Source organism: Rattus rattus, chromosome 1 (assembly GCF_011064425.1).
Source record: "Rattus rattus isolate New Zealand chromosome 1, Rrattus_CSIRO_v1, whole genome shotgun sequence".
Classification (NCBI taxonomy): domain Eukaryota; kingdom Metazoa; phylum Chordata; class Mammalia; order Rodentia; family Muridae; genus Rattus; species Rattus rattus.
In genome coordinates this window covers 128,640,627-128,667,151 of record NC_046154.1, presented here as the reverse complement: position 1 = coordinate 128,667,151, position 26,525 = coordinate 128,640,627, and the positions used below count along the sequence as shown (strand labels likewise).

Genomic DNA, 26,525 nt, shown 5'->3' with positions numbered 1-26,525 from the left:
CTTACTACTTCTGCTTACCCCATCTATTCTGAAACATACTTAACCTATCCTTGGGGAACTTGCACTCAACTACATGTTTCTGGAGGGACTGGTGATCAGAATACGCTTGCTACTGTGACAGGATATCTGATATAAGCAACTTAAAAAGAGGGAAAGTTACAGGCACCAGTTGTAACTAATTGTTTTAAATCTCATTTTTAATGATGCTTTTTAAACACTTTAACATCCCTTCTAGCCCACCACCCACCAGAGGTAGTAGAAAAGAAAGAATATGGGGAAGTGGACTTTTTTACAAATGGTTCTTTAGAGCAACACCCATCTGCGTTGTCGGAAATCGACATTTCAGTTCACAGGTAAGTAACAACAGCTCAGTCCACCAGCAAACACTTCATGGATGTACCAGCAGTCTAATTTGGTAATGTCGAGATAGCAGCAGCAGTGGCATGACCTAACAGGAAGAGCTAGGCCTGAACCTCAGCACGAGTCAGCAGGAGTGACCAGCAGGAATGTCAGGAGAAGTTCTCTTGCTCTTTCGGCAAAGTGAAGATCAACAAAGATGTGAGACCAACAAGCACTGTACAGTAGCTCTACCAGCAGGCCAAACTCAGCCCTGTCACAGTCCATTGGGCCTATTTATACTTCCTCCAAACATCACGTATCCTCTATGTTCTTGCCTTAGCATGTGCGTCTGTCTCAGCTGACATCACCCTGCCAACCAGCCTGTGTCCTGACTCCGAGGAAGCAGCAAGAAACTGCAGTATGCCACCAGAAGTTTTTTGGTGTGTTTCTCTCTATGGAGTCCCAATAAATGGATCTCAACTACACAGTGTAAGGTAGACCAATACATGTGTGTCATGTGTATCTTCACGTGCTTGCTTTAGCAAAACATCCTTTCTCCTGTGTCTGCTTCAGCAAAAAGTTCCTTCATCAGTTGGCTTTAATCTTTACCTGTGTCTGCTACAAGGAAATGTTCCTTCCCTTGCTTGCTTTAGCAAACTGCCATCCGACACAACTGAACTCCAAACGACCCTTAAGTTTCCACTTCAGTCATAGGCATACGTACCAATGTCTTCTGTTTTTTTGGTTGCAATAAATGCTCCCAAATTGAGAACATGGCACAGTACTATCCTATTGACTATTTCTTTAGGATTTTATGTACGTATGGTGATCAGAGGAAGATCTTAAAGTAGCTTAGGTGAGATATGGACTCCACACTGTATAAAGTCAATCTCCATCTGCCCCGCATGGTGCAGCCCTCTTTGTGGTTGAATAGAGCAAACCTAAGACCACGTGAGAGCTAAGAAAGAAGTGGCACAGTATGAGTGGATACACAAGAACGGTGACGTGGGGATCTTGGTGACAAGCTTCACGTCAAGAGTTGAGTCCAGGAAATCATTTACCACCACCACCCACTACCATATACTCATACTTCTCTCTCTTATCCAAGCTATTTTGAGTTGAACTTCTGTCATCTGTATCTAAAAGAAGAGGGACTAAAACAGGAAATTCTTAACCACTGGGAATTTGCAAGAGATAAATTAATCTTTCCTAGGAATTTAAGCGTAGGCCTTTCTTTTGTTTAGCTTTATCCACTGCTTAGTAAATTCCGTCTGTCACCCTTTGTTTCTTCCTTTCCCCCTCCACGAGAGAGAGCATTAACCCCGTCCCTCTACCTGGATCTCTTTAGAAGCCTCACACAGCTCCAGAGAAGAGCTGTTCATGCTCTCTGGTAAAGAATGGGATGCTTACACTTTGAATTCCTGCCAGACTGATATCTTAGTTAAAAAAAAGTATAAAAATAAATAATTAGATCATTTACTTGGATGTTGTGGGAGTGACAAATTCCTACAAGATTTCTATGACGCTCTTAGGCTCTCCCCTTGTTTTCATGTGGACAAATATGAGTTTGTGGATTGGCATTAGCCTATGGCCCTTCCCTTGGGTTCACCCACATGGGTAGTTGCAGGAGTTCAGTTGGGTTTTAATACTCCTGTTTAAACTTGTCCACTGGGGAATGAAAACCTGTTCCTGTTTCTGGGACTATTGTGAATAATTTGGATATCTACCGTTCAGATAATTCTTGACCTGAATAGATATTTAAGAAGTTCGATTTTTAACAAAAGAGTAGAAAACCCTAGGTCTTAAAGACTAAAAAGAATAATATCAGGAAAGTACTTATTATATTTATATTCTTCTATCTTTCTGCCATTTCATAAAATAATGCATCACATCATGTGCATTGGTATAACAAAATGTTTAACTAATAAGAAGGTTCAAGAAAATGAGGGAGTCTAAGAATTAAATGTCAGAAAACTCAAGTACACAGTTTGGTGAACATACATAAAAGCCTGAGAAAATTGTCCTAATTTGCTGTGACTGGGAATGTTCAAATCTTTTCAAAAATTAAAAAGAATTCAGAGAAATAAAAAAGTTGCTTTGGTGAGTAGGAAAATTATGTGTTGGGAGCATTTAAATACCTTTTTATGTGATAAAAATTGTCAAACATAATTCTGAGCCTGGCATACTTCATAAAATTTGTGATCTTTATTTCTCCTAATATTTCCAAAAAAATCTAAACTTCTGGGCTTATTGCAAAATACTAGTTTCCTTTTGAGCATTCAGTCTTTGTCATCAGGCAGACAATACAAAGAAATGAAATAAAAATGTTCCAGAAAAATTCCACTGTTCAGTACAATAGATAAAATAAAGAGTAGGAAGTGAATTTTCCTTTAAAATCTTTCTTAAGATTAGCATTATATTTCTATAAAAATTAGTTCACGATTTTTATATAGATCCAAGGAGAATTGATTTTTTAATATAAATTTTGAGGATATTAGCTAAGGTCAAAGCAACAAAATTGAAGCACAAAAGTAAAAATCACAACATGTTGATTATAAATGGACAGGATGGAAATTATTGCCCAGAACCAAGATACATCTGGTTGGCTCAGATTTCTCAAGGTCTAATAGCAAATTTAGAGATAGCTTGGACTTTGTAGACTGGAGGAGGAAGGTTGAGAAGAAATCCCACATTACAGACTTTGCATGTATCTTTATTTCTATTGCTAAATAGAATTTTACCAATTAATTTATCTGCTTAAGGTACCATTAGATTGTAATTGTATATTACTCAAGACTTTCTCGAAGGAAATAGAAGTACATAGGTTGGCATATGCTGAACAATGTGTTCCTTTAACAGATAACTTGGGAGTTTTTGGGTTGCCCCCAAAATGTCTTATGTCAGTAATATTTCTAAGACTAATAATACTTCAAATTTCTATTTCCTTTGCCATTGGTATCTCCATTTTGCCTGACAGAACAGAAAGTGCATGTGCATTGTATGATATTCATGGGGTGAAGTCACCTTCTGTGGAAAGGGTGCTTTTCCCCCACCTTCTCTACTCCGAGTGGTGGCTCTTTCCCCAAAGAAAATTATGCCTTCGCAATCTCAGAAGATGAGAATTCTTAGTCAATTGTCATGTGACAGCCTCGCCTTTACTCTTAACCTTCTGAAACAGTTACCTGTCATCAGGAGGGGCTGGTATAGCAAGGCCTACGCCATTCTATTTCTAACTGATAATTTATACATACGACAGGAAAAGAGGATAAATGTATGACGTGATTATAGTCTTTGTATCTTATCCCACCTCACAAAAAATTTTCCACTCCTTCCCTTTCCAAAAGCTCAAGAGACAAGGAACAGATGGAGTAGAATATCACTCTGCTCACCAATGTTCGTTACCTAAGGGGCCAGAAGTTTCTGCTTGTGGATTGTTCTAAGAGAGCAACTTTGCCACGTTTTCTCTCCCAGGACTAGCTAGGCCTCTTTTTTTTTTTTTTTTTTTCCGGAGCTGGGGACCCAACCCAGGGCCTTGCGCTTGCTAATCCCCAACCCCTAGCTAGGCCTCTTTATGGCAATGGTTCTGACTCTTTCTTTAGAGACACAGAAACGGCTCTGGCTAAGACTTTCTATCACAAAAATATAGGGAGACAGTAGAGGTGAAATTTGACTAACATCTAATTTGACCTTAAACCAAACTAAACAAATCTGGAGAAATGCAGTCAGACTGACCATTGGCATCTTCTAAGAATACCTCTATTTCTGCCACACAAGCTTATAAAAGCAATGTATTGATTATTAGAGATTGGAAAGGAAGAAAAGTCTACCCTTGATGTTCAATGAAAAACATGTTTTCCAAGGAAGCTAACTCTAATGATGCACGTCTATATTCCCTGCAGTTGGGGAGTACTGGCAGACATTTAGGTCATAAAGCATTTAATGACATTCTGGCTATAAAATGAGTTTGAAGCTAAAGTGGGCTATGGGAAAAGAACAAAACATGTTCCCTGGGAGCCATCGTCTTTTCTGGTCCACACACACACTACCTAATATCACTTTTCCCATATTTTTATTTTCTTCCCTCCATTTTGTGAGGATGACTAGGAGTTCAAGCATTTTCAAGTTACTTGACAATTGTTCTGACATATTTAGTTACTCTTACCTCTGAGAGTCTTGTCGCATTAAATTAATGCTGTCTCATAATCTTCTTTCTAACTTGGAGAGTTCAGTTTCAAAAGCAAATCAGTGTAGTATAAACACAGAAACAATATCAACATAATCACCAACCATAGTGATACCATTAGAGGTTTTGTTTGATAAAAGCAAATCTGGAGTTTTAAAGATGTATTTTAAAGATGAATTAAAGTACTTAAAGATGTATTTTAAAATCTATTATAGCAATGCCAAGTTAGAAAGACAATTCAAACAATGCTGTAACTTCAAACTCTTGGTCTGTTGTCCTCAGTCTGGCATACAATCAACATTCAAGTAAGAAGTGGAGAAAAAAATCGGTAAAAACTATAAAAAAACTAAGCAACAAAACCAAACAAAATCTACAACTTGGTTCTCCTCCGCCCCAAGTGGTACATTTTATTTCTGAATTACTTAAAACTAAATTTCATTTCTTGACACTTTTGCTAATAAAGTAAATTTCAAAATCCCTCTTGAGCCTTTTTTAGGGCTGGTAGAACTATTGAATTTTAACAAACTAGAGATCAAGTTAAGTTCACAGATTAACTCTATTATGACATAATTGCTGCACTTTCCATTTGGATGACAATGCCCTATCTGTTATTTTTTTCTCCTTCTGAAGGATCAAGTTTCATCTCCTGAAGGACAGTCACTGAAACAGTTGCTTCTGCCATTCCAATATTAGTAGCAGCTGTGTTGGAACAGCGGGCCAGGGAAGACCCTGCATGCCAGTGGGAAAAATACAGACAGCTACACTGGGAAATTGTTAGCCCGAAAGATCTCTGTTGAAATGCAAGTTGGCAACACCGGGGGAGTCATCCCGGTGCAGAAAGGTGGGCTTATGTAACTCATTTGAAAATCACACTCGGTCTCTGCTGTTCTGTGGCGCATTAACGCTGGCATGAAGGTAATTAGGTACCATTCTGCGGTAATTAAGGATATGCCATTTTTATTCATTTAGCTCGGCCTGCTCTCTGCTTCACAGAATTTAAGATGTACCAGGTGGCATTCCATTCGGGGAAGCCCTGTGGTGTCGCAGCAACTCAAAGGAGGATGCGAGTGTTGCTCTGCTTGCTTACGAGAGCCACTTAAAGGAAAACCCACTTCAAAAAGCAAGAAAACGGATGATAATAACAAAACGATAATAGCCAGCTGTTCAGAGAAATACCCGTTGCTCATTTTATGAAACTTTTCCCCAGTCTATAGACCACTGATTTTGTATAAAGACAAAGAGGTATATAAATTTCTTGAAAAATGTCTTTTGTATGTAACAGTGATTAGTAAGAAGAGTGGTCATGAATTTGAAAGAGAGCTAGGAGAGCTATATTGGAAGGCTGGGAGGGAGGGAGCAGAACAGGGAAATGATATGATTATTTTATACTCTCTAATAAATTAAAGAAATAATTTTTCTAAAATCAAGTATAGCTATTGTGTGTTTACTTGGCGACCAATGTTGCCTTGGCAATTGTGTTGGTTGGCTTTAATTGCCTACTAGAAGCAATCTATATTCACTATGAAGAGTCTCAATGCGCGATTGTCTAGGTCAGATTGACCAGTGGGCTTGTTCGTTGGAGATATTCTTGATCACATTAATTGAAGTGGGAAGACCCCCTTGTGTGGCATCATTTGCTGGGCAGAGAATCCTAACCGTAGAGTGCAGACATGAGTTAATCCACCATTTCCTGCTCTTGATAGTGGATTATGGTGGGCAGTTCGTTCATATTCCTGCTACTGTGCCTTCCTTTCTCCAATAGACTATAACCAGCAGTTTCAAGCCAAGATAAACCATTTCTCTTCCCAAGTTACTTTTCAGGGCATTTTTTCTTACAGAAACAGGAATCGAAACTAAGTGTCAGATAGTCCTTTCAAGTTACATGGCTTTGATTTAGATATATGGTGCTGTATCTTCTGGTCTAAACATTAATGTTTTCAATGATAGAATGTGTAGTCTAAGGGTACAAAACAATGTACTCTGATACATGAAGCAATGCTTTTAAGAACATCCACACTATGCTTCACAAAGGAAGCATTGTAAGAATATGAACTGGAGCTGGTGAGGTGGCTCAGTGGGTAAAGGAATTTAAAATTGAGGCTGATTGTTGGAGTTCAATCGTTGGGACCTTCATGGGTGAAAGAAGAGAAAGTTGCATTCTGACATTTATATGTGTGGATACATCTGACATCATGAAACAGACACATTTAAAAAAAATCTCTATTCAAAATTATGAATCATCTTAGTTAGGGTTTTCCTGCTAAGGTTGAACAGATATTTGCTTAAGTGAAATGGGGGAAATTCCAGAGTTCAGTGTGGACACTGTCCCTGTGGTTTGGCCATCTCCCTATGGCTCGGGATGGTGTTGACTCATGTAAGAGCCCGTTCTCTAATGGCACACAGCTGGGCCTGTAAAAATTATCAAAAACGTTTCCATGCTCCACACTAAGAAAGCAATATTGAAAATCTTCTGTTTGTGATCTTGATAATTAGAGCTGTTTTGAAACTTAAAGAAAAAAAAAAAGGAGAAGGAAAGTGTTTGCCCACAACCCTCTTGGATGTCAAGGGGACAGGATTAGTAAGCACATTCATCAATGAAAAGACACTCAGTAGCAGGGCAAACTTTCCATGTGTTTGCAGCCAAGGCTCTTTTCCAAGCACCTACAACCACTACTCAAGTCATTTCTGCTTTTTAATCAACTTTAATAAAACTCCCACACCATACAATTCATGAAAAATAAGTAATTTCCCAAGATCTATGAAAAAAAAATCCTTTGGCTACCTAACCGGCAGCCCTGTCTTTGCACAGTTTGGTGTTATGGAAAATGCCCTCTGTCAGAAAGCCTCCAGGTATGGTTAAAAAGTACGAACAGTCCTCAGAGAAGAGAAAGCCCAGGACTTATTTGATGAGCAAAGAACTCCAGAGACAAGCTGTTCCAGCCCCCATAAAACAAACAGGGAACAGCAACCAGTAAGGCCTCCCACACTGTCCCTTGAGAACTGCTGAGAGTTTTCTTCTATTTTCCAAGACGTTAAGGTGCAGCTAAATCAATCTGCCCTTCTCTCCTATACTGTCTCTTAGGGATGAGAAGCAAGGAAATGTTCAAAAAGAAACATCTCATTTACTTGTTACACATACAGATTTCATGTTAGATAGAACTTTAAGCCCCAGGGCAAGGCTGTCCTCTAAAATCAGAGGTAAATAGACCTTTCTGAGTTCTGAATCAGTTGTATAACTCCCTGTGTAACTCTAGGGAGCTAGGGACTGTATAGTCCTCCAATTTCCTGCTCAGGCCAGCAGACTTTCACCATTAAGATTCAGAATGCTGTTCTCAATTCTCAGACCTGGCCACTTCACATTCCTAGGTAGAAAGGATCTTTCTGTCAAGCCTGAAAGTCAGCCCACTAAGCTGCTTTCCCGTCTCAAGTTGTTGTCGTTATTGTTCATCTAAACAGTATAGGCAGAGAGGCAGAGTCTCAAACAAGAATACCAGCTCTGAACTCCCCTTTCAGGAGAGTTTAATTGTTCTGCAACACTATTCTAACCACCATCTACCTTTCTATTATGCAAATCTATGTTCTCGAAGAAAGCCCATTTTACAAGGTATTGTTGCACCCAGAAGACAGGATGGATGGAGTGTCTATCAAGTGCCTCTCCTTTATAAAACTCTTTACAAATGAAAAGATTAATCCTACAGGGCTCTCTACCTAAGATAGGTCATTGGTCACTTCTCTAGGAGCTTATTACTCATTTTATTGTCTTTAGTACCTCTTGAAACATTAGATGTCTGGTGATTGGACATAGCCGTGGGCTCCTAAACATCACCCATATCCCTAAGAGGATTAGTGTGCAGAGAACAAAGCCAGTGACTTGACTTACAAACCACCATGTTTCCCCAGGTTTCGAACCCAGGAGGCAGCACCAAGCAGCTACACACATACCCGTTGGTTGTGTACTCACAGGTACTACTGACACTGGCTAAACAAACTTCATCTATTTATGTAGCTCCTCCCTTGGCTGGTAGCCTAAACTGCTTAACATTTGTTCCTGTGCTTTCACAATTCTCCTTCCAGAACATATTATTAGCTCCACTTAATATTCAAAGAGAGTAGAGCCTTGGAAAGCTTCCTTGACCAGAAACAGAATGAAGATTGCTGCTGCTCTGGCAGACTGCAAGGCAGTGTACAATGGCAGATTCAATGAGCACTTGTGCAGGGTCTGGTGTGACTTTGGGATAGTTCTCAGCTTCATTGTGACTCACAATTTCCTCATGTGCAAAACGGCTCCATTAGGAATGTGCTTTGGAGAGTGATTATTATTTTTTTTTATGGTTATCTGTTTTGATGTCAACAAGTCCTTTTTTTTTTATTATTAACTTGAATATTTCTTATATACATTTCGAGTGTTATTCCTTTCCTGTTTCCGGGCAAACATCCCCTCCCCCCCCTTCCTTATGGGTGTTCCCTCCCCACCTCCCCCCATTGCCGCCTCCCCCCAACAGTCTAGTTCACTGGGGGTTCAGTCTTAGCAGGACCCAGGGCTTCCCCTTCCACTAGTGCTCTTACTAGGATATTCATTGCTACCTATGAGGTCAGAGTCCAGGGTCAGTCCATGTATAGTCTTTGGGTAGTGGCTTAGTCCCTGGAAACTCTGGTTGCTTGGCATATTTTTTTTTAAATACAGATTCTCATCATGAATCTCATCATGGCTGGCCTGAAACTTCATACATAGACCAGGATGGCCTTGAACTCACAGCGAACTGTTTGCATTTCCTTCTCAGGTGCTGAGATTAAAGGTAGGGATCACCATGCCTGACCTTCAAGATTAAACAAATTAATGAGTGAAAGCTGCTTAGATAGGAACATAGTAGACAATGCATAAATACTGACCATTAATACCTTTTTAATAATGCAGAGTAATCGCTATCATGATCTTTCTAGATCAGATATGTTTAAACTGACTCAGAAAGATGAGAAATATAGATCCTTCAAGAGGGTTCCACAGGCCGCCCTTGGTCACACACAGCTGCAGTATCCTCTTAACTGCCGTGCTGCCTCCAGACAGCACCTTTCCTCACTTCTCCTCAGTTTGAAGATGTCTGCTGTTCATTTGAGACAGCTTCAGGTTCAAGACTCATCCCAGGATCTCCATTGAAGAAAGGGTAGAAATCTGAACGTCCTGCTGGTGCCGAAGCTCCTTTCCAGTCAGGATTTGCCTGTCAAGTGACCACGTCATCATCTTGAACTTGAGCCTTCAGACCTGTTACATGTTTGGTCTTCAGCATTCTGCACTCTCTCGGCCAAGGGCACACACACATGCCCTTCTCTTCGATTGAACTCCGCTCTCCTCTCTTACCACACTCATTTCTTTGCCTCTCTTCGTTAATGCACAGTGCTAACTCAGCCAGGAAGCTGAGGTTTTGAGGATCTCTTTAGACTAAGTCAGTGAGCCAACTCCCTCAAAAACACTGCATTTCTCTGTTAGAAAAAACCATTTTTTGTTATGTTTTAATAAAAAAAAAACACAGATTATACTCTGGTTATATGCTTCCCTTCCCTAACTCCTCTCAGGACCCCCCCTCGCCAAACTTCATACCCACTCAACTTCATGTTCTCTCTCCCTCTTTCTCTTTCTCAAGCAAAAAATTAAAATAAAACAAGCAAACAAATTAAAAAAACAAAATTAAACCAAACCAACGAAAAATGCACAAAAAACCATGGAATCCATTTTATGTTGCCCAACTCCTCCTAGCATGGTGCTTGCCCTGAAATGTGGTTGATATACACAGTGTCTCTACACTGGAGAAAACGATTTTGTTTTTCCCAGAAGACTATCAACTGCTAATAGCTTCCAGATTAGGGGTGGGACTTTATGTCCATGTCCCCTTCTCAACACTGGAATGTTGTTTCCAGAACATGGTTTTATGCCTAATCCACAAAAGGATAAAATTCTAGTTCATCAGTACACTCCCAAGACCAAACAAAATATCTGGCACTTAATAAGCACTGAGTAAGTCATTGCTGGAAGATGGCGAGCTCTGCTTATATGGGCAAGACAGAGCTGCTTTCATGATTAGTACATAGGAGAACATTGAGTTTGCATTAAATGTTTCTTCTCTCCTTAAGGACCTGAGTGTTCTCCCTCAGAATCCTCTAGAATGTTTAATAGACGTGTGGGGTACTCTCTAACAATATCACACTAGTTTTCCTATAGCAGGACTAATGTGATTTGAAAACCACTGATGATTTTTAACCTAGAATGAAGATAGGTAGTGATTCTTTGATATTTTCACACAAAACATTAAAAGTTTCATACTACAATTTAACCATTCTTTCCCACTTCTCATGAAAATGAAAACTGTAATATTTATGATATTTTATAATAGATGTCCAGAATTAATGTTGCTTAGGTTAAGAAACGTTGTTACAATGGCTGTAAATAATAAACCAGGTAAACATTTCCTATGTAGTCTGTTACCATGGAGAAAGATATTCCTGTCACAGGCTTTAAAATTCAGATTACCTTTTTCACTTCAAGGAAAAAAACACAACAGAATGCGGTGGAGATAAATTCCACATAAGATGAATTAGACGTGTAACATGACGTCTGTGTCACAAGTCCTCCTCTGGAGGCTCAGAAACTATCATAGAAGAGGATGCAGAAATATGTTAAGAACCACAGAGGATAGATGACCGTGAAGACGCAAAGTTCCAAGACACAGCAGAGTATTTGCACATATGAACTCGTGGTGGCTGTATCAGCAATCACAAGACCAACACAAGACCAAGCCAGACAAAATGCTAGAGGAGGGAAGTGAAAGTCCCAACCCTATCTGATGAGCTACTGCAACTGTTGGCTGCTAGAAGAGGATGACTCAATTTTCTTCAGGGATGATGCTTCCTAAGAGGCTACCCATGCTCCAGTAAATTATCCAGCATCTATACAAATATGGGCAGTGATAAGTGGACTTGGTGTGTTTGTGTGGGACGGTGGGGGCAGCATGCCCGAGTATTTTTATTGGAATAGATATCTCTGGAGATACCTTTTAAAATCGCTAATTTCAATGCATTTTCATAAATCATTAAAGGGACAATAGAAACAAATTGAAATATACAGTGTGGTAGCCTCAGATCCAAAATTGAGAACTCAGAATCCAGGTAGGAATTCACAGAAATTAGATTTAATAACAAACAACAAATCTGATTCTGGATACCTCTTTTTAGCTTTTCTCATTTAAAAAAAATGCAGTACATATATAATTTTTTTACTACGAATTTAAAAAATATTGTGTTATAGAAGGGAATTAAACATATTAGACATAGTTTTGCTATTATTATATATAGTGTTAAACAAATACCAAGTGATAATAGACAGCATTATCTCCATTTATTTTCTAGATCGCAGAGAAGAGTTTGATCATTTTTTAAGTGATGGAATTCTATCATATTCCCTTCAACACCTGACCATTGGACAAAGTAAACAGGTGACCTCCCTGAGATCAAGGAACTATACAAGCATTTCTCACTGTCTGGAAATATTCCTTAAAAGTTAGTTCCTTGTGATTGTTGAGGGGAGGGTGGTAATGGGGGGAGAATGGGGAGGGGAAAGCCATATATTAGGGGAGGGGGAGGGGCTAGGGGAATGTTGGCCCAGAAACCGGGAAGGGGAATAACAATCGAAATGTAAATAAGAAATACCCAAGTTAATAAAGATAAAGATAAAAAAATAAAAAAGTTAGTTCCTCATAAATAACTTTCAGACAATATAATTTTTTAAAGGACAGATTGTTTCAACATAAGAATTCTTTGTAAGAAAGTTATGCATAGCCATGCTAAATTATATCTCATCATTAAAATTAAACACTGTGAAAATTGTGGGTTAACGTCATACATGGATGGAGATAGCAAGAGGCGAGGGTTTCTTCCCATACTTTGCTATCATGGGAAGTAGAAGCCATGAGCAAGGATGGAACAAGAGTCATTGTGAGTGTGTGTGTGTGTGTGTGTGTGTGTGTGTGTGTGCGTGTGTGAGTGTGTGTGTGAGAGTGTGTGTGTGTGTGTTTGTGTGTGTCTGTGTGTGTATGTGTGTGTGTGTGTGTGTGTGAGGGTGAGAGAGTGTGAGAGTGTGTGTGTGTGTGTGTGTGTGTGTGTGTGTGTGTGTGTGTGTGTGTGTGTGTGAGTGTGTGTGTGTGTGTTGTTTGAAAAACAATTTCCTGCTCATAAGTGGATGTCAGCTTCCTTTAAATGTGAAGAAATATTTATTCACTTATGTATAACACATAGCATGTGTTATCTTCTGTAGGCATTGAATAAATAAATGAATAAGTAGAGAATAAATGACTAATTTCATGGAATCTGCAAACTCAACCAGAATAATTGTTATCAAATATGACACTCTGGATTTTCACAGTGAAAAGGAAAAAAAAACTCAGCAAAAAGAAATTCTTCATTGTGGTCTCAAGTAAGTCTTTATGCTTTTCAACCCCACAGCAATTAAGATGGGAAAATAAAGAAAATTAGGTGTGCAAGTCATCGAACTCTATGGTCCCACGGAGGTAGATTTCTAATCATGCTGAATTGCTTTATGTTTAATCTAAAGTTGATTAAAAATAGAATCTCTGAAATCATAAAAATGAAATTAAACCCTTAAAGCCATTAGTGAACAAGACAAGAACAATAATGTTCACCTGAGGCTGGTACTCAGCCTTCATCCGATTAGATTCTGTGATAAGTGCTAAAAGCTTTTGTTATGTAGTCTAGCTTTTTCTTACTGAGAAACCTTTTAAGGCCAAATGAGAGTGCAATATTCTATGTAGTACGCACTGCTTCCTAAGAAGATATTTTTACATATAAATGAAGAACCACTAATACTGTCAAAAAATAAATTATTCATTTGTACATATCTGTGTCTGCTAAAATATGGGATTAATTCACATTTACACTTTAAATTATATTTCACAAGTTTTAATCCATAAGAATGAAATATTACTTTTTGAGGGAAATAACTTTGAAAGTAATTTTAATTCAGTCTGAAGGAAAATTAATCATTTACTGGACCCCAAACAAAAAAAGATTTTATATGATAGATTCTGCATTACTCCTTGTATATAATCTACAGGTTCTATATGCTAAAGTTGTCACAAATATACCTCAAAAATGTCTTATTTCTAATAAACATATTATGTTTATGTGTCAATTAATTAACTATTAAATTTAGTACAGTAATTAGAAGAAATAGAAAACAATGGTTCCCATTTTAGAAATTGTAATTAGATTTGGAGACAATATTAACAAGCTAATGAAACAACTATTTAAAAATATTTTGTAATTAGATGGTGCTTTAAGAAGGCATAAATTACAATTATAAAACTTGAAAGAAAGATTCAGGAAAGCTAAAAGGTTAATGAATACATCTTGATTGTCTTCATTTTACTGTTATTTTGGGCAACTATTTATATCCTGTCAATAATTTTTGCCAAATAGCTTCTTATATTGGCTTCTTTCTTTTGACAATGAAATTAAGATCCAACGAACAGAATAATCTCAATGTTTCAATGCTAGACAATGGAGAAATTTGAGCTCCATTGAGAATGCAGAACAGAAAATTAAGTCTAACAAGGAAAATTGGGATAAAGTTTCATGAAACATAAAAGTTTCATGAAGCAGGTATATGTAATCATATAAAGTTGGTAGGTAATATGCATAAAGTCATATTTTAGTTGGTAAATAAACTGGTTATGGAGTAGAATATGAATCAGTAGTAGAAGGGCAGAAAGACAAATGCAGTTTTCCATGATTGAACTTGAATATATAGCTAAAAGCCATGTTAAGCAGACACCACTATGATTATATCTAAGGACAGGGTCCGAGGTGTTCTATGCTCTATCCTGAGATTTTCTGCATTACTTCAGTTCATTTTACAACATTGCTATTTATATTCTCTTAATCATGGATTAAGATTTCTTTGCTGTGATCTAAAAGAATATCTTGGACTGAGTAATTAATAAATGACAGAAATTTATTATCCTAGTTCTTAAGACTTTGAAGTCCAAGATCAACCCACCAGCAGATTGGAAGGGGTAACAAGCTCCCTCAGGCAATTCTTAGAAAGGTTCTCGTCCTATTCAAGTGGACTCATGACTGCGTCACCTCCCAAAGTTCTCACAAACTCATTACATTACCTTGGACATTTGCATGTAGAGAGACAGACAACTGGGGACACTATTTTCAAAATATGTTGTTTTGAAACCTTTCTCTTCAGAAATAATGATTTGGGTTTTGCCTAAATAAGAATTTTTGAAAATATTATGTTTATAAAGATTGAAACTTTGTACTGAGATGATTATAGTGGTAAAGATTTTTTAAGAGCAAATTTTGTTTGTGTATTGGGTACGTGGGAAGAAATAGTACAAGAGGTAAGTACAATGTGCTTTAAAGTGATTGTTGTTCCATTTTTACAGAATTTATTTCATGGATAATAGTAATGTTAGAAAAAGACGATATTTATATGAATAAATAATTTACCATGGAAAACTTGGTTTTGAGTAGTAATTGACTTCATTACACCATTAGCAACCGCACTGTGGCTTCTCTTCATCTCAAAGAGGGAGTTCACTTAAGGCTAAGAGGAAGTTCAAGTTCTTCATGGGGAGTAATGGATGAGAACCAGAAGGTAATATCGAAATACTAAAAACGTTTGAAATTCAGCCTCTAGTACAGATGATTTAAGAAAACAGCAGAACTCTGAGCATTCCAAAGAACAATAAGGAAATAAAGTAAGGCAGAGTGAGCAAAGGAGGGTGGTGAAGAGGCTAAAAGTAGAAGCTGACTTCCAGGTATGAAGGAGGAAAAATGTGAGAAGAATGGAATTAATGTCCACAGGCAAAAAAAAGAATAAGTCTTCGACAATGTAGCAACTCCCACACTGTAAAAACCCAACACAATAGACATAAAAAGAGAAGAGATAAAGGCAGCAATTAAAGTAATTGCCTTCTATACTGTACATCCAAATATATTCTATGGCTGGGGAACCAGCCATCTTTTCATTAGAATAAAACACTTCAAAGTGACTTTTAAGAAAGGCCTTGAAATATTTTGATTTCTGATATACAAAACAGCTAATAATGTTCTTGAGGTGGCATGCCAATAGAAAGGGTTGCTTGTGTTTTTAAGTAGACCTTGGGCAATCCCACGCCTCTACCCAAGGTTTGCAAGCGACTTTGGCAAATGAGTTAACTCTCTGTCAATGATTAACTGCAGGCTGTGAATTGTAACACATTTTACAATGTTTCTGTTGAAATTAAACAAGACAATACAAATAAGTGTGTAGAATGTTGCTATCTAATAACTACATCTCCCTCTTCAATTATTAACTCTACCTATCCATTAGAAAATATTTTTTTAGAAATAAGTGTGCTGCCTTGAAACAAAATTTGACTTCATGAACATCTTTATCAAAGAAAATTGGAGCCAATTTATTTCTTAAATTATAACTAAAGATAAATCATTTTCATATAAATTTTCTTAAAATTATCTTCATTTAAATCTGCCAAGGTATGATAATCTTTTTATTGTAAAGTAGAATTTAGCTGATAATTTCATATTCTTCCATGTAGATACCTCAGTTCCTATCAATCTTACAGATTGTAAAGAGACTTAGTTTACAGAGAAAGAATGATGTTGCCGATAAAATCTTCACAAGAATAAACAGAGTTTCAAACCAATTCTCAGAAATGCATATCTTTATTTTTCTTTTTCCTTCTCAGGTAAAGTAGAAAAAATGATGTTCCAGGCTGGAGAGATGGCTCAGCGGCTAAGAGCACTGACTGCTCTTGCAGAGGCCCTGAGTTCAATTCCCAACAACCACATAGTGGCTCACAACCATCTGTGATGGGATCCGATGTCCTCTTCTGTGTGTCTGAAGACAGCTATGGTGTACTCATATATAGAGAATAAATAAATCTTTAAAAAAAGAAAGAAAGAAAAATGATGTTCCAAGTACACAAATAGGGTTAAACAATTATGGAAGTGAAAACACACCCTAAAAAAGATGAATAAGAAAGAAATGTGTTGCTATGGGTTAGACCTAAAACAACCAGAACAAATAACTGGAGATTTGATAGGAAATTAAAGTGATTCATGGCTTTCAGTTTCTAAGACCATGGGCAAAAGTACACTTGCAAAGGACATAATGAAGCAGTGTTTCTCCCAGTCATGCAAACAAGTGTTTCTACTCTCTAAATTATTGGGTAATTAAACTGGTATGAAATTCAAGAACATTTCAGTATCTACCGTAGAGGAATTTTAATCCATCAACATGTGTGATCCTGCTGGAATGACACAGCTTTAATCCCTCTGGTTGACATATACATATGTCCTTAGTATACACCTTGTATCCCAAGCAATGAAAGTAAATTAGTTTGTAGAAGGAATCAGCCGTATTTGAAAGTGATGTCTAATTGAGGGGTGGAAAAAGTGATGAATCAGAAAAAGATTTGACAGAATGAGTCAGAGTTAGGATACACCCAGCTCTCATAAGAACAGAGAGGAAAGAGGTTGCTTAAGAGCAGCACAGAGTAAGTCAGGAGAAAGGATAGTTCAGTGCGTGCAGTTCAGTTGAGTTCAGGCAATGCAGTGGAGTTCATAGAGTTCAGAGTTTTCCAAGCAGAGTAATTCAGTCAGAAGCCAGAGAATCCAGTTTGAATCAGTCAGCTTGAAGAAGAGTTGAGTTAGAACCAGCCAGCCAAAGTTCAGAAAGAACTAGAAAGGGTGAGTGTATTTAGCAGTAAGTCCCTGAAAAGACGCTTATATCTGGAAAATAAAAGTTACTTTTACCCCTATAGTAGGTGGGATAATAAAGGACTAAGCGGATAAATACTAGATGTTACTAAATTTGAGTTTTGGCAATCATTCTAAATACACAAAGGATCAGACAGACTCCAAGGCACAAAGGAGTGGAGTGATAAGCAAGGTTTGAAAAGTGCATAGGGAACTTGAGATACTAGACAGTCAAATCGATGAGAAAGTCTTGAGTGTGCAGGCCACTGAGGAGGGCAATACCATGAATACTTCAGTGAAGCCACAATGCTTGTTAGATCACAAAGATTTTCCTGAGTTTAGGCTTTTCCACTATAAGTAACTTCTGATTTTCTGCTGACCCAACTCTCAGAATTTTCCAAAAATTAAACTTCTCTGAACCTCTTCTACTCTTCAATAGGGGATGGTTATATTTCCTCGAGATTATGAGATAATAAAGATTTTTGAAGCCACATAAGCATTTCTTTGATTTGTACGAAACTCAAGTTATACCTCCTCAGAATCTCTCCTCCTCTATTCTGATGTAGCATCTGGGTTTCAGTTAATATCCTCTTTCCTCTGAAACAGTGATGAACTGTTCAAAGATGCCCATGATATCAAAGTAGGATAATGATCCAAAACCAGGAGGTTGCTGTAGCTCTTGTCAAAGAAAACCAGTCTCTCTGATAGTTTTCCAAACTGGCTTCTAGCCATCCTTGTGAGAGAAGTGTGGATAGAAAGGAAGATAAAACAATGATACCATGAGGAGTCCTAATACCACCACGTGAGTACCTAGATGCCACACACTTAGTCACCTCTGGGTTCATCTGACACATGAATAAAGGTATAATTTCCTCAAGTCACCTTAACTTAGGCTTCTTTCACTCACAACCAACAAAGTCTTTCTTTTTATAGTATCATTTTCCTTACTGTGACTTTTTTCCAAATTGATCAAGAGAGATATTGAGGAATATCTGTTCAAAAGCTAATTTCGCCTTGTTCTGAAGTTTTCAGAATCCTCTACCTATACCATGTCACCGAAAACATTCCAAAGACTGTGTTTCTTAAAGTCAGCTTACATATGCTGCTGTTTCAAAGCAGACTACTTAGGTTCTGTCTAGTTTCTACAGGTCATGCATAGAAACAGATGCATGTGTTTGATGCTTGTGTCTCTTGGCCACTTTGGGTCATAAATGCCATTCTTCCAGGGTTCCTAAAGTGAATGTCTATTGAAACGTCACCCTGGATTATCTAGGCTTACCATTCAATTATGGACTTCCATGGTCATTTGTTCTTTTGGCATATAGCTCTATCATTTCCCTCTCTCTGGCTTCTTGCTTGTGTACTTTTAGTCACCCTATATTATAATTAACATCTGCGATTATGGACTACTCTATTTTTCAAAGAACTAAGTTTGTGGTTTTACTTCCTACATCCACTGTTTCAGTTGAAGTGGTATAAGCTGGGTTAATAAGATGTATTTTGCTCATGGCTAAAATAGCTATGAACTTTCTAATCAGAATGCCATGCACAACTATGTTGCACAGACCCTTTGGACTGCCCTAATGCTAACTGCATGATACTGACCCTACCTTCTTTTTTTTTTCCTCTACAAACTATATATCTCCTTGAGCAGCATGATGAATAACTCAAGGAAGACAGTAGCATTATCAACTAACTCATACTTTTAGGAAAACTGTCATGCATAAATATAGGATAAGCAACTTCTTCTATTTCAGGAGGAGCATAACTCTGCCATCTGAAACAAATACTTTTGATATAATTACTCTCTAATTATTATGGGATTTTAATTTCATCACGGGTTTATGAAAGCTGCTTTCAAATGTTGAAAAGACGTGTCATAAAATATTCATATTCTGGATGGCCCTAAGGAACAGACTATGTGAATATTAGAAAAAAATCATGTTACTATAGGAAAGAATTTTTTTATATTAATTTTTTTCATCTTTATTACCTTGAGTATTTCTTATTTACATTTTGATTGTTTTTCCGCTTCCAGGTCTCCAGGCCAACATCCCCCTAATCCCTCCCCCCACTTCTCTATGGGTGTTTCCCTCCCTTTCCTTCCCCCATTACCACCCTACCCCCAACAATCACATTCACTGGGGTTCAGTCTTAGCAGGACCAAGGGCTTTCCCTTCCACTGGTGTTCTTACTAGGCTATTCATTGCTACCTATGAGGTCGGAGCCCAGGGTCAGTCCATGTATAGTCTTTGGGTAGTGGCTTAGTCCCTGGAAGCTCTGGTTGGTTGGCATTGTTGTTCATATGGGGTCTAAAGCCCCTTCAAGCTGGAAAGAATGCTTTCAATTCCAGAGCTACCTCATTTTAGTAGTTGGTGATATTTCTGTCACTGTAGTGTCAGTGAGTTAACAAGCACAGAGTTGAAATATCGGTGCTCAGCATCCAAAAAACTATTTTAGTTTGGAACAAAGACTCTTTTCTCTGAGTTTCTCATCACGAGCCCCTCTCTAAAAGCCTTGGGTTACTCTTCTGTATGTTCACTTTTTGCATCACGAGCAAAACTTCCATCTGGTCTACCTTTTGGTCTACCCTGACAATCTGGAGCTCTTAAGTGCAGTTAACTGCCTGAACTGCTTTAAGGTTCTAGTGAATCTTTCTTCCATGCCTCTGCTATGACTAATTCCTCAAGGATTTATGCTAAATTTTCTTGCTTTTTTTTCTAATTAGCTGCAAAATGTAGCTATCCTGGCTTTCTAGTGCGTGAAAATACTTTCTACAAGCTAGGAAAGATTCTTTCTGACTGAACAGTCTTACCTCTTTTCTTCTTGTTCCCCCCACAGGTATAATGACCCTCATTTAAGAGCTCCTAACTAATTATAGATTTAGTTATTATTTTTCCCTATACTTAAATATTAAGTTTTATTTTGAATAAGTTTTATTTTGTCTTACAAGTTGAAAAAACATATGAGTGTCTAGAAAATACTTCCAGAGACTCAGGGGTTGTAATAAAGAAGGCTTACTGGAATCACTAGGGTGATTAACATTCTTTCTTTTCTTAAAGAAGAAAGACTAAACACATCTGTCTTGAATACAGTTAACATGAAGGTTGAAATTAGGAAATTTTCAGTAAGATGGGATTGGAATTTTTAATTCATTTTGAAATATTGGTTTGTTCACGGTTACTTTAAGACATCAAAGCTCTCAATAATGTCCTTCTTTGTTAACATATTTTTAAGCTCCCCATTCTCTCTTTTGTCAGACCGTTAATGCAAGTATATATTTCCATACTTCATGAATTACTTCATGCAACAATAATCCAGAAAGAAAAACATTGAGTGTTCAAACATAATGAAAAAAGCTATAAATGTAAGATATTAATTTTTCTAAGTTTTAGAGAATAGAAACTATCCAGCATGCTTTGGTCTAATGCAGCATCAGACAAGCAGAATGCTGCATAAGATTCATCTGAGAATGATATTCTTCTGAGTATTGAGCTCAAGCTCATGCAACATAGTTGGCCAGTGAATGTAAGCTACTTTCTTTACAAACAAGGGCCAGTGCTTCCTTGGCTGGTATGAAAATGAATTTAAAAATCTCTCAAGTAGGGTATTCGGTTTATAAGAATTTTATCTAATTTTGATAATTAATATACCTTAATTATACTGTGTGGTAGAAACAAGCTAAAATCAAATTTCTATAAATGACTGCTTCTTATGACAAAGTAAATATTCAACCATCAGGTATTGGGAGCGACAAGGACCAGAAAGCTGCTATGAATGGGGCGGTAGTCAATTTCCTTGGTTTTCCCCCACCAATATTAATCAACTTCTCGTGGGTCAGGCTCTACTATTCATTAGATTGAAGTGGCTTGAGTGTTGAGCAGTATTAGTATTTGGGGCAATAGCATATGCTCTGAGAAAGAGAGTAGAAAGGAAAAAATAATTGGCATACATAGTAAAAACTTGGATCATGCAAGGTAAAGGGTATTTTTTTTTAGCTTAAAATAAAGCCCTGGAATTTCTATGTCAAAGCTTGAATTAATCTTTGTAGAAGATCAAAGCTTGACACTGACAACCTGTTTTAAGGAGGAATTTCATGAATATAATTCAGAGGTCTTCAACTAATATTCTTAATTTTAAATTGACTATACTTGTACCAGAAAACACACTGTTGTTGCTAATGCATATGATAGCCACTAATAGTAATACACACTTTTTAGACTTGAATAAATCATGGCACATCCCTGTTTTGAGTACTACGTAATCTTAAATGTATCCAAAGTAATACAAACTATGAAAAATGTAAATTAAATGGCAAATCAAACCAGGAAAGTCAAGTGAAATTATTCTGCTTAACTTAGTAAATGTTCATTGAAAAAATATTCAGGACACCAAATTCTATAACTAGAAATATTCCAAATATAGATATTTTAGAACTTAACATAGTAAAGGGGATAAGCAGAATGCTTGATGAAATGTTTGCATGACAATTTCCAACAGGATACCCAAGACATAAAGAGACCCTCTGCCTCCTCTGTATCCTTTCTCCCTGTGTCTTCCTTCTGTGCATAAGTGTTCTTCTTCAGTTCCCATTTAGTTTACTTAATATCTGAAATCCTCCTCCATCTCTGCCATTTTAGCTGCTCCCTCACAGAACAATGACTTAGAAGATGTTGCTGGAGCTCTTGATTAGATCAATTTTGTCTTGCATGTGTCAGAACACATGAAGCTCAAGAAGAAGAAAGACCAAAGTGTGGATGCTTCAGTCTTTCTTAGAAGGGGGAACAAAATACTCACAGGAGGAAATACAGAGAAAATGAGTGGGATCAGAGACTGAAGGAAAGGCCATTCAGAGACTGCCATACATGGGGATCCATCCCACATGCAGTCACCAAACCCAGTCACTATTGGGGATGCCAAGAGGTTCATGCTGACAGGAGCCTGATGTAGCTTCTCCTGACAGGCTCTGCCAGAGACTGACAAATACAGAGGCAGATGCTCCAACCATTAGATTGAGAACGGGGCCCCCAATGGAGGAGTTAGAGAAAGGACTGAGGCAGTTGAGGGGGTTTGGAACCCTATAGGAAGGACAATAGTATCAACCAACTAGACATCCCAGTGCTCCCAATGACTAAACCACCAACCAAAGAGTACACATGAAGCAACCCATGGCTCCAGCTTCATATGTAGCAGAGGATGGCCTTGTGGAAGATCAGTGGGAGGAGAGATCCTGGGTCCTGTGAAGACTTGATGCCCTAGTGTAGTGAATGCCAGGGTGGGGAGGTGGGAGGAAGCAAGTGGGTTGGTTGGGGAGTACTCTCATGAAGGCAGGGAGTAGGCAGATGGGATGGGGGGGTTGGATGGGAAACTGGGAAGGGGATAACATTTGAAGTGTAGATAAAGAAAATATATTTTAAATATGATAAGAAAACTTAGAATATAAGTGATCTCTTATCCAGACCATTCTTTACTCTTGGTGATTCCTCTCCATTTTTAGTTTGAATAGTTGACACTTCTGCAATAGAAGTGATCCCTATTTCCCTCATTCTTCCAGAACTTTCTCCATGCCTTTTTTTGGCTGGAGTGTTCTTTCCATTTTCCTGCATATTTTACCTAAGCAGTTTCTACTTTTCTTATTGAATCTCAGTTCCTATACCTGCACTGATATAAAATGCCCTTCTATGTGATTCTCAAGTGTCCTACAAAAACATCAACCACAGAATTTTTGGTAGTATACTGAAATGATCAGTTACTGAGCCTAATACTATGTCTGACAACAAAAGACAAGGCATTTCCAAGACTATTTAAAATCTTGTTAAATTCTAGAACCTTACTGATTGTTTGAAAGATATTCAACCACTTGAGTGAACTTTTAAGTTTTTAAATAGTTAACCTCAAGAAAATGTCTTTTCTTAGGTAAAGGCCCAGAGCATTTTTTTAGCAGACTAACTTATTGCCTGGAATCATGTCAATACTTTGCATAAAGCAGAATGCCATTGTCTAGATAGTAGGCATAGTGGTCCATCCCCAGGCACATGTGGACCCACATTCTTTCGTGTTAGTATTCTATGATTGTGACTGTGGAAAATAAGGTGATTTAGTTCAGTTACCCTAAATAAGCAGCACATCTCTGTTGATATATATATATATATATATATATATATATATATATATACACATATATATATTTTCTTTATTAACTTGAGTATTTCTTATTTACATTTCGAGTGTTATTCCCTTTCCCGGTTTCTGGGCCAACATCCCCCTACCCCCTCCTCCTCCCCTTCTATATGGGTGTTCCCCTCCCCACCCTCCCCCCATTACCGCCCTCCCCCCAACAATTCCATTCACTGGGGGTTCAGTCTTGGCAGGACCAAGGGCTTCCCCTTCCACTGGTGTTCTTACTAGGCTATTCATTGCTACCTATGAGGTTGGAGCCCAGGGTCAGTCCATGTATAGTCTTTGGGTAGTGGCTTAGTCCCTGGAGGCTCTGGTTGGTTGGCATTGTTGTTCAAATGGGGTCTCAAGCCCCTTCAAGCTCTTTCAGTCCTTTCTCTGATTCCTTCAACAGGGGTCCCGTTCTCAGTTCAGTGGTTTGCTGCTGGCATTCGCCTATGTATTTGCTGTATTCTGGCTGTTGTTGATGTCTATTTTAAAGTCCTCATTATCTTATATTTTGAGCATGGTGGCAGGCATATGAACAGAATCTTCAAAATATTCTCCTACTTTAATAAAGGTATCTACATGCCAGGTAAATGAAAATAATCAATCACCCATGTGTCAACTCTTCAAAACTGTTGTGTGCCCTACCTTACCTGTAGCTCTCAGGTAGCAGGGATTTGCAATTTGTAACGGCAGCGATTTCATTTTAGCATACTAATGCAATAATACCCAGAGGACGTTTTTAAACGAAGAAATTTTTGTTATACCAATCATGAACATTTTATTTATTCAGTAACAACAGACTAAAACTATTTATCATGTCCTCTTTGTTTTATATCCTATAAAGAGGGTACAATTCCAAAATAACATAGAGGGTTATTTTTAAAGATACCAAAGATGTAAAGGCACTTGCAGTTTTAGGAAAGAATATTTCAGAATTAAACCTTACAGAAGGTCTCTTTCCTTCCCACTTCATGAGTGACTCATTCACATTCTCTCCCCGTCATTTCCGGAGTCCACTGATAAGAAATATTCCTTACTTGGTATTGTGTGTGTCAATGGTGTGGAAGAGCTCGTGTAGTTCTTCTCCACTGAGAACTCCATCTGCAAAGTACGCTTTAAATTCCTCAAAGGACAATTTTCCGTCATCTGAAATTAGAACAAACAGAAGAGAAGCATATCACTCTGACCTTGTGCACTGATCTACTTTTGATTTTTTAAACTTAGTCCTAGCATCTGTGCTTGTTTAGTTGTTCATTGCAAACAAACCTTAAAAAAGAAACGAAGAAGGAAACCTTTGAAATGTTAATAAAAAAAACCAATTAACTATCTCTTCATTGGACCTAGCACATTAATGCATGCACTGATATTTGTCTTCCTGGTTTTGAGTATTTTGGTTGTTTTTGTTTTGTTTTGTTTTTCTCCATGACAAATGGAGCACTTGAGGAAATTTTTACCTAGCTGTAGAAAATGAAATCTACACAGCAACACGAAAGGCCAAGAGGACATTTTGCTTTCATGATACCAAGCCTACACAGAATGTAGCAGACCACAAGATAAATGCAAGATGCTTAACGAGTGTGCTTTGATTGAATATTTACACAAGGATATGAGTTATTATAATTCAACAAATTATGTTCCTTGTTGTATTCACTCAACTAGTGACTGCTTTTACATCCAAACACATTTCTTCTTTGAGACACAATAGTGATTCACAGTCAGAGTCTAATAAAGGACAAGATGTAAGCGTAAGTATCTTTGCACAGCTGGGATCAGTAAAATTCAATAAGAGACAGATGTACTTTAAAATTATGAGGATTAGGGTAATGGATTATTTTCATTTGGAAGAATGTGGGGTAGGGCTAGTACCATTTACACCTAACTTTGAACAAAAGCTCTGGATAAGCATAGATTTAAAAAAAAACCCACATTATCAACATGCTAAATATCTGTTCAGAGCACAGAAGCAACAAATTTGAAGGCACGAAGGCACCCTAAGGGAGAGGCGCCATCCTTTTCTATGCATAGTCATTTGTCGGGTTTCTCAGAGAGGCTGCCAAATGACTTTAGGTGATGGAGTAAGCCTGTGTATTTATAATAGGGGAGCTCAGAGCTGAGGAAGAAGTTGCCTGGGATGATGACAAAAGTCCTCACAATACTGCAATAAACAAAATAGAATTCTGTCGTTGAATGAAAAGTATGATTTAGTAGGACTAGACTGTCAAGATTATTTAGAGAGCTTTCAACAGATGTCCCCAGACTGCCCAAGGACTGTTTAAATGCTAGCTCCAGAGTACTGTTCAAGTATCAGAATGGCACAAAGATCTCAGAGTGGGTTGGCAAGAGAGATGGTTTTTTTTTTTAACAATTTGTACAGCTTCTGCTTGCACTAAACCCAGAAGGTATTACTATAAAGAAAACAGCAGACTTGAATTACTTAATTCTTCAGGTAAAGACTTAAGGGTTGTGGTAGTTTTAAATTATTTTTTAATAATTAATTTCTTTGTTTACATCCCAAATGCTACTCTCCCTCCTGATCTGCCCTTACCAAGTCCTTCCTTCTCTGATTGGGTAGGATCCCCAGTGGGTATCTCCCAAGCCTGGCACATTTAGTCTCTGCCAGATTAGATGCATCCTCTCCCACTGAGGCCAGACAGGGAAGCCATGAAGACTGAGTTACCTGTCTGCTACATACATGCAGAGTGAGTGGGGAGATGGCTGGGCACTTGTTGAGCTGGGGTAATTTTTAAAGATTCTGGTTTGTGAAATACAGATGCTTGAGAGATGTGAATTTTCATTTTATTTTGCCTTTTAGTTTAACAGGCACAAAACATCAAGCTTCCACTTAATTTTTGCTAACAGTTACCAAAGCAGATGTAGCCACGCAGATGATAAAAATCTAGATCTGGATCAACCAAGCAAAGCATTCCTGACCTAAGTGATACTTGGACCAGTCGTACGCCGCCATGCAACCCAGAGTAGTTCACTGCAGGGAGAAACATCACTTCTCCAGCTCTCCTATTGTCTAGCCCTTGCTAGTTTTCAGGTGAGCTGTGAACGTTTA

General features: G+C 37.9%; 1 protein-coding gene across 1 annotated transcript in view; it reads right to left on the bottom strand.

Annotated features, from left to right (window-relative positions):
• Necab1 (N-terminal EF-hand calcium binding protein 1) overlaps positions 1-26,525 on the bottom strand; it is a 188,028-nt gene that overhangs the window by 126,556 nt on the left and 34,947 nt on the right. Inside the window, exon 3 of the mRNA XM_032905585.1 lies at positions 24,502-24,610. Within this exon, the coding sequence (XP_032761476.1) occupies positions 24,502-24,610 (109 nt within the window). The remainder of the gene's footprint in view (positions 1-24,501; positions 24,611-26,525) is intronic.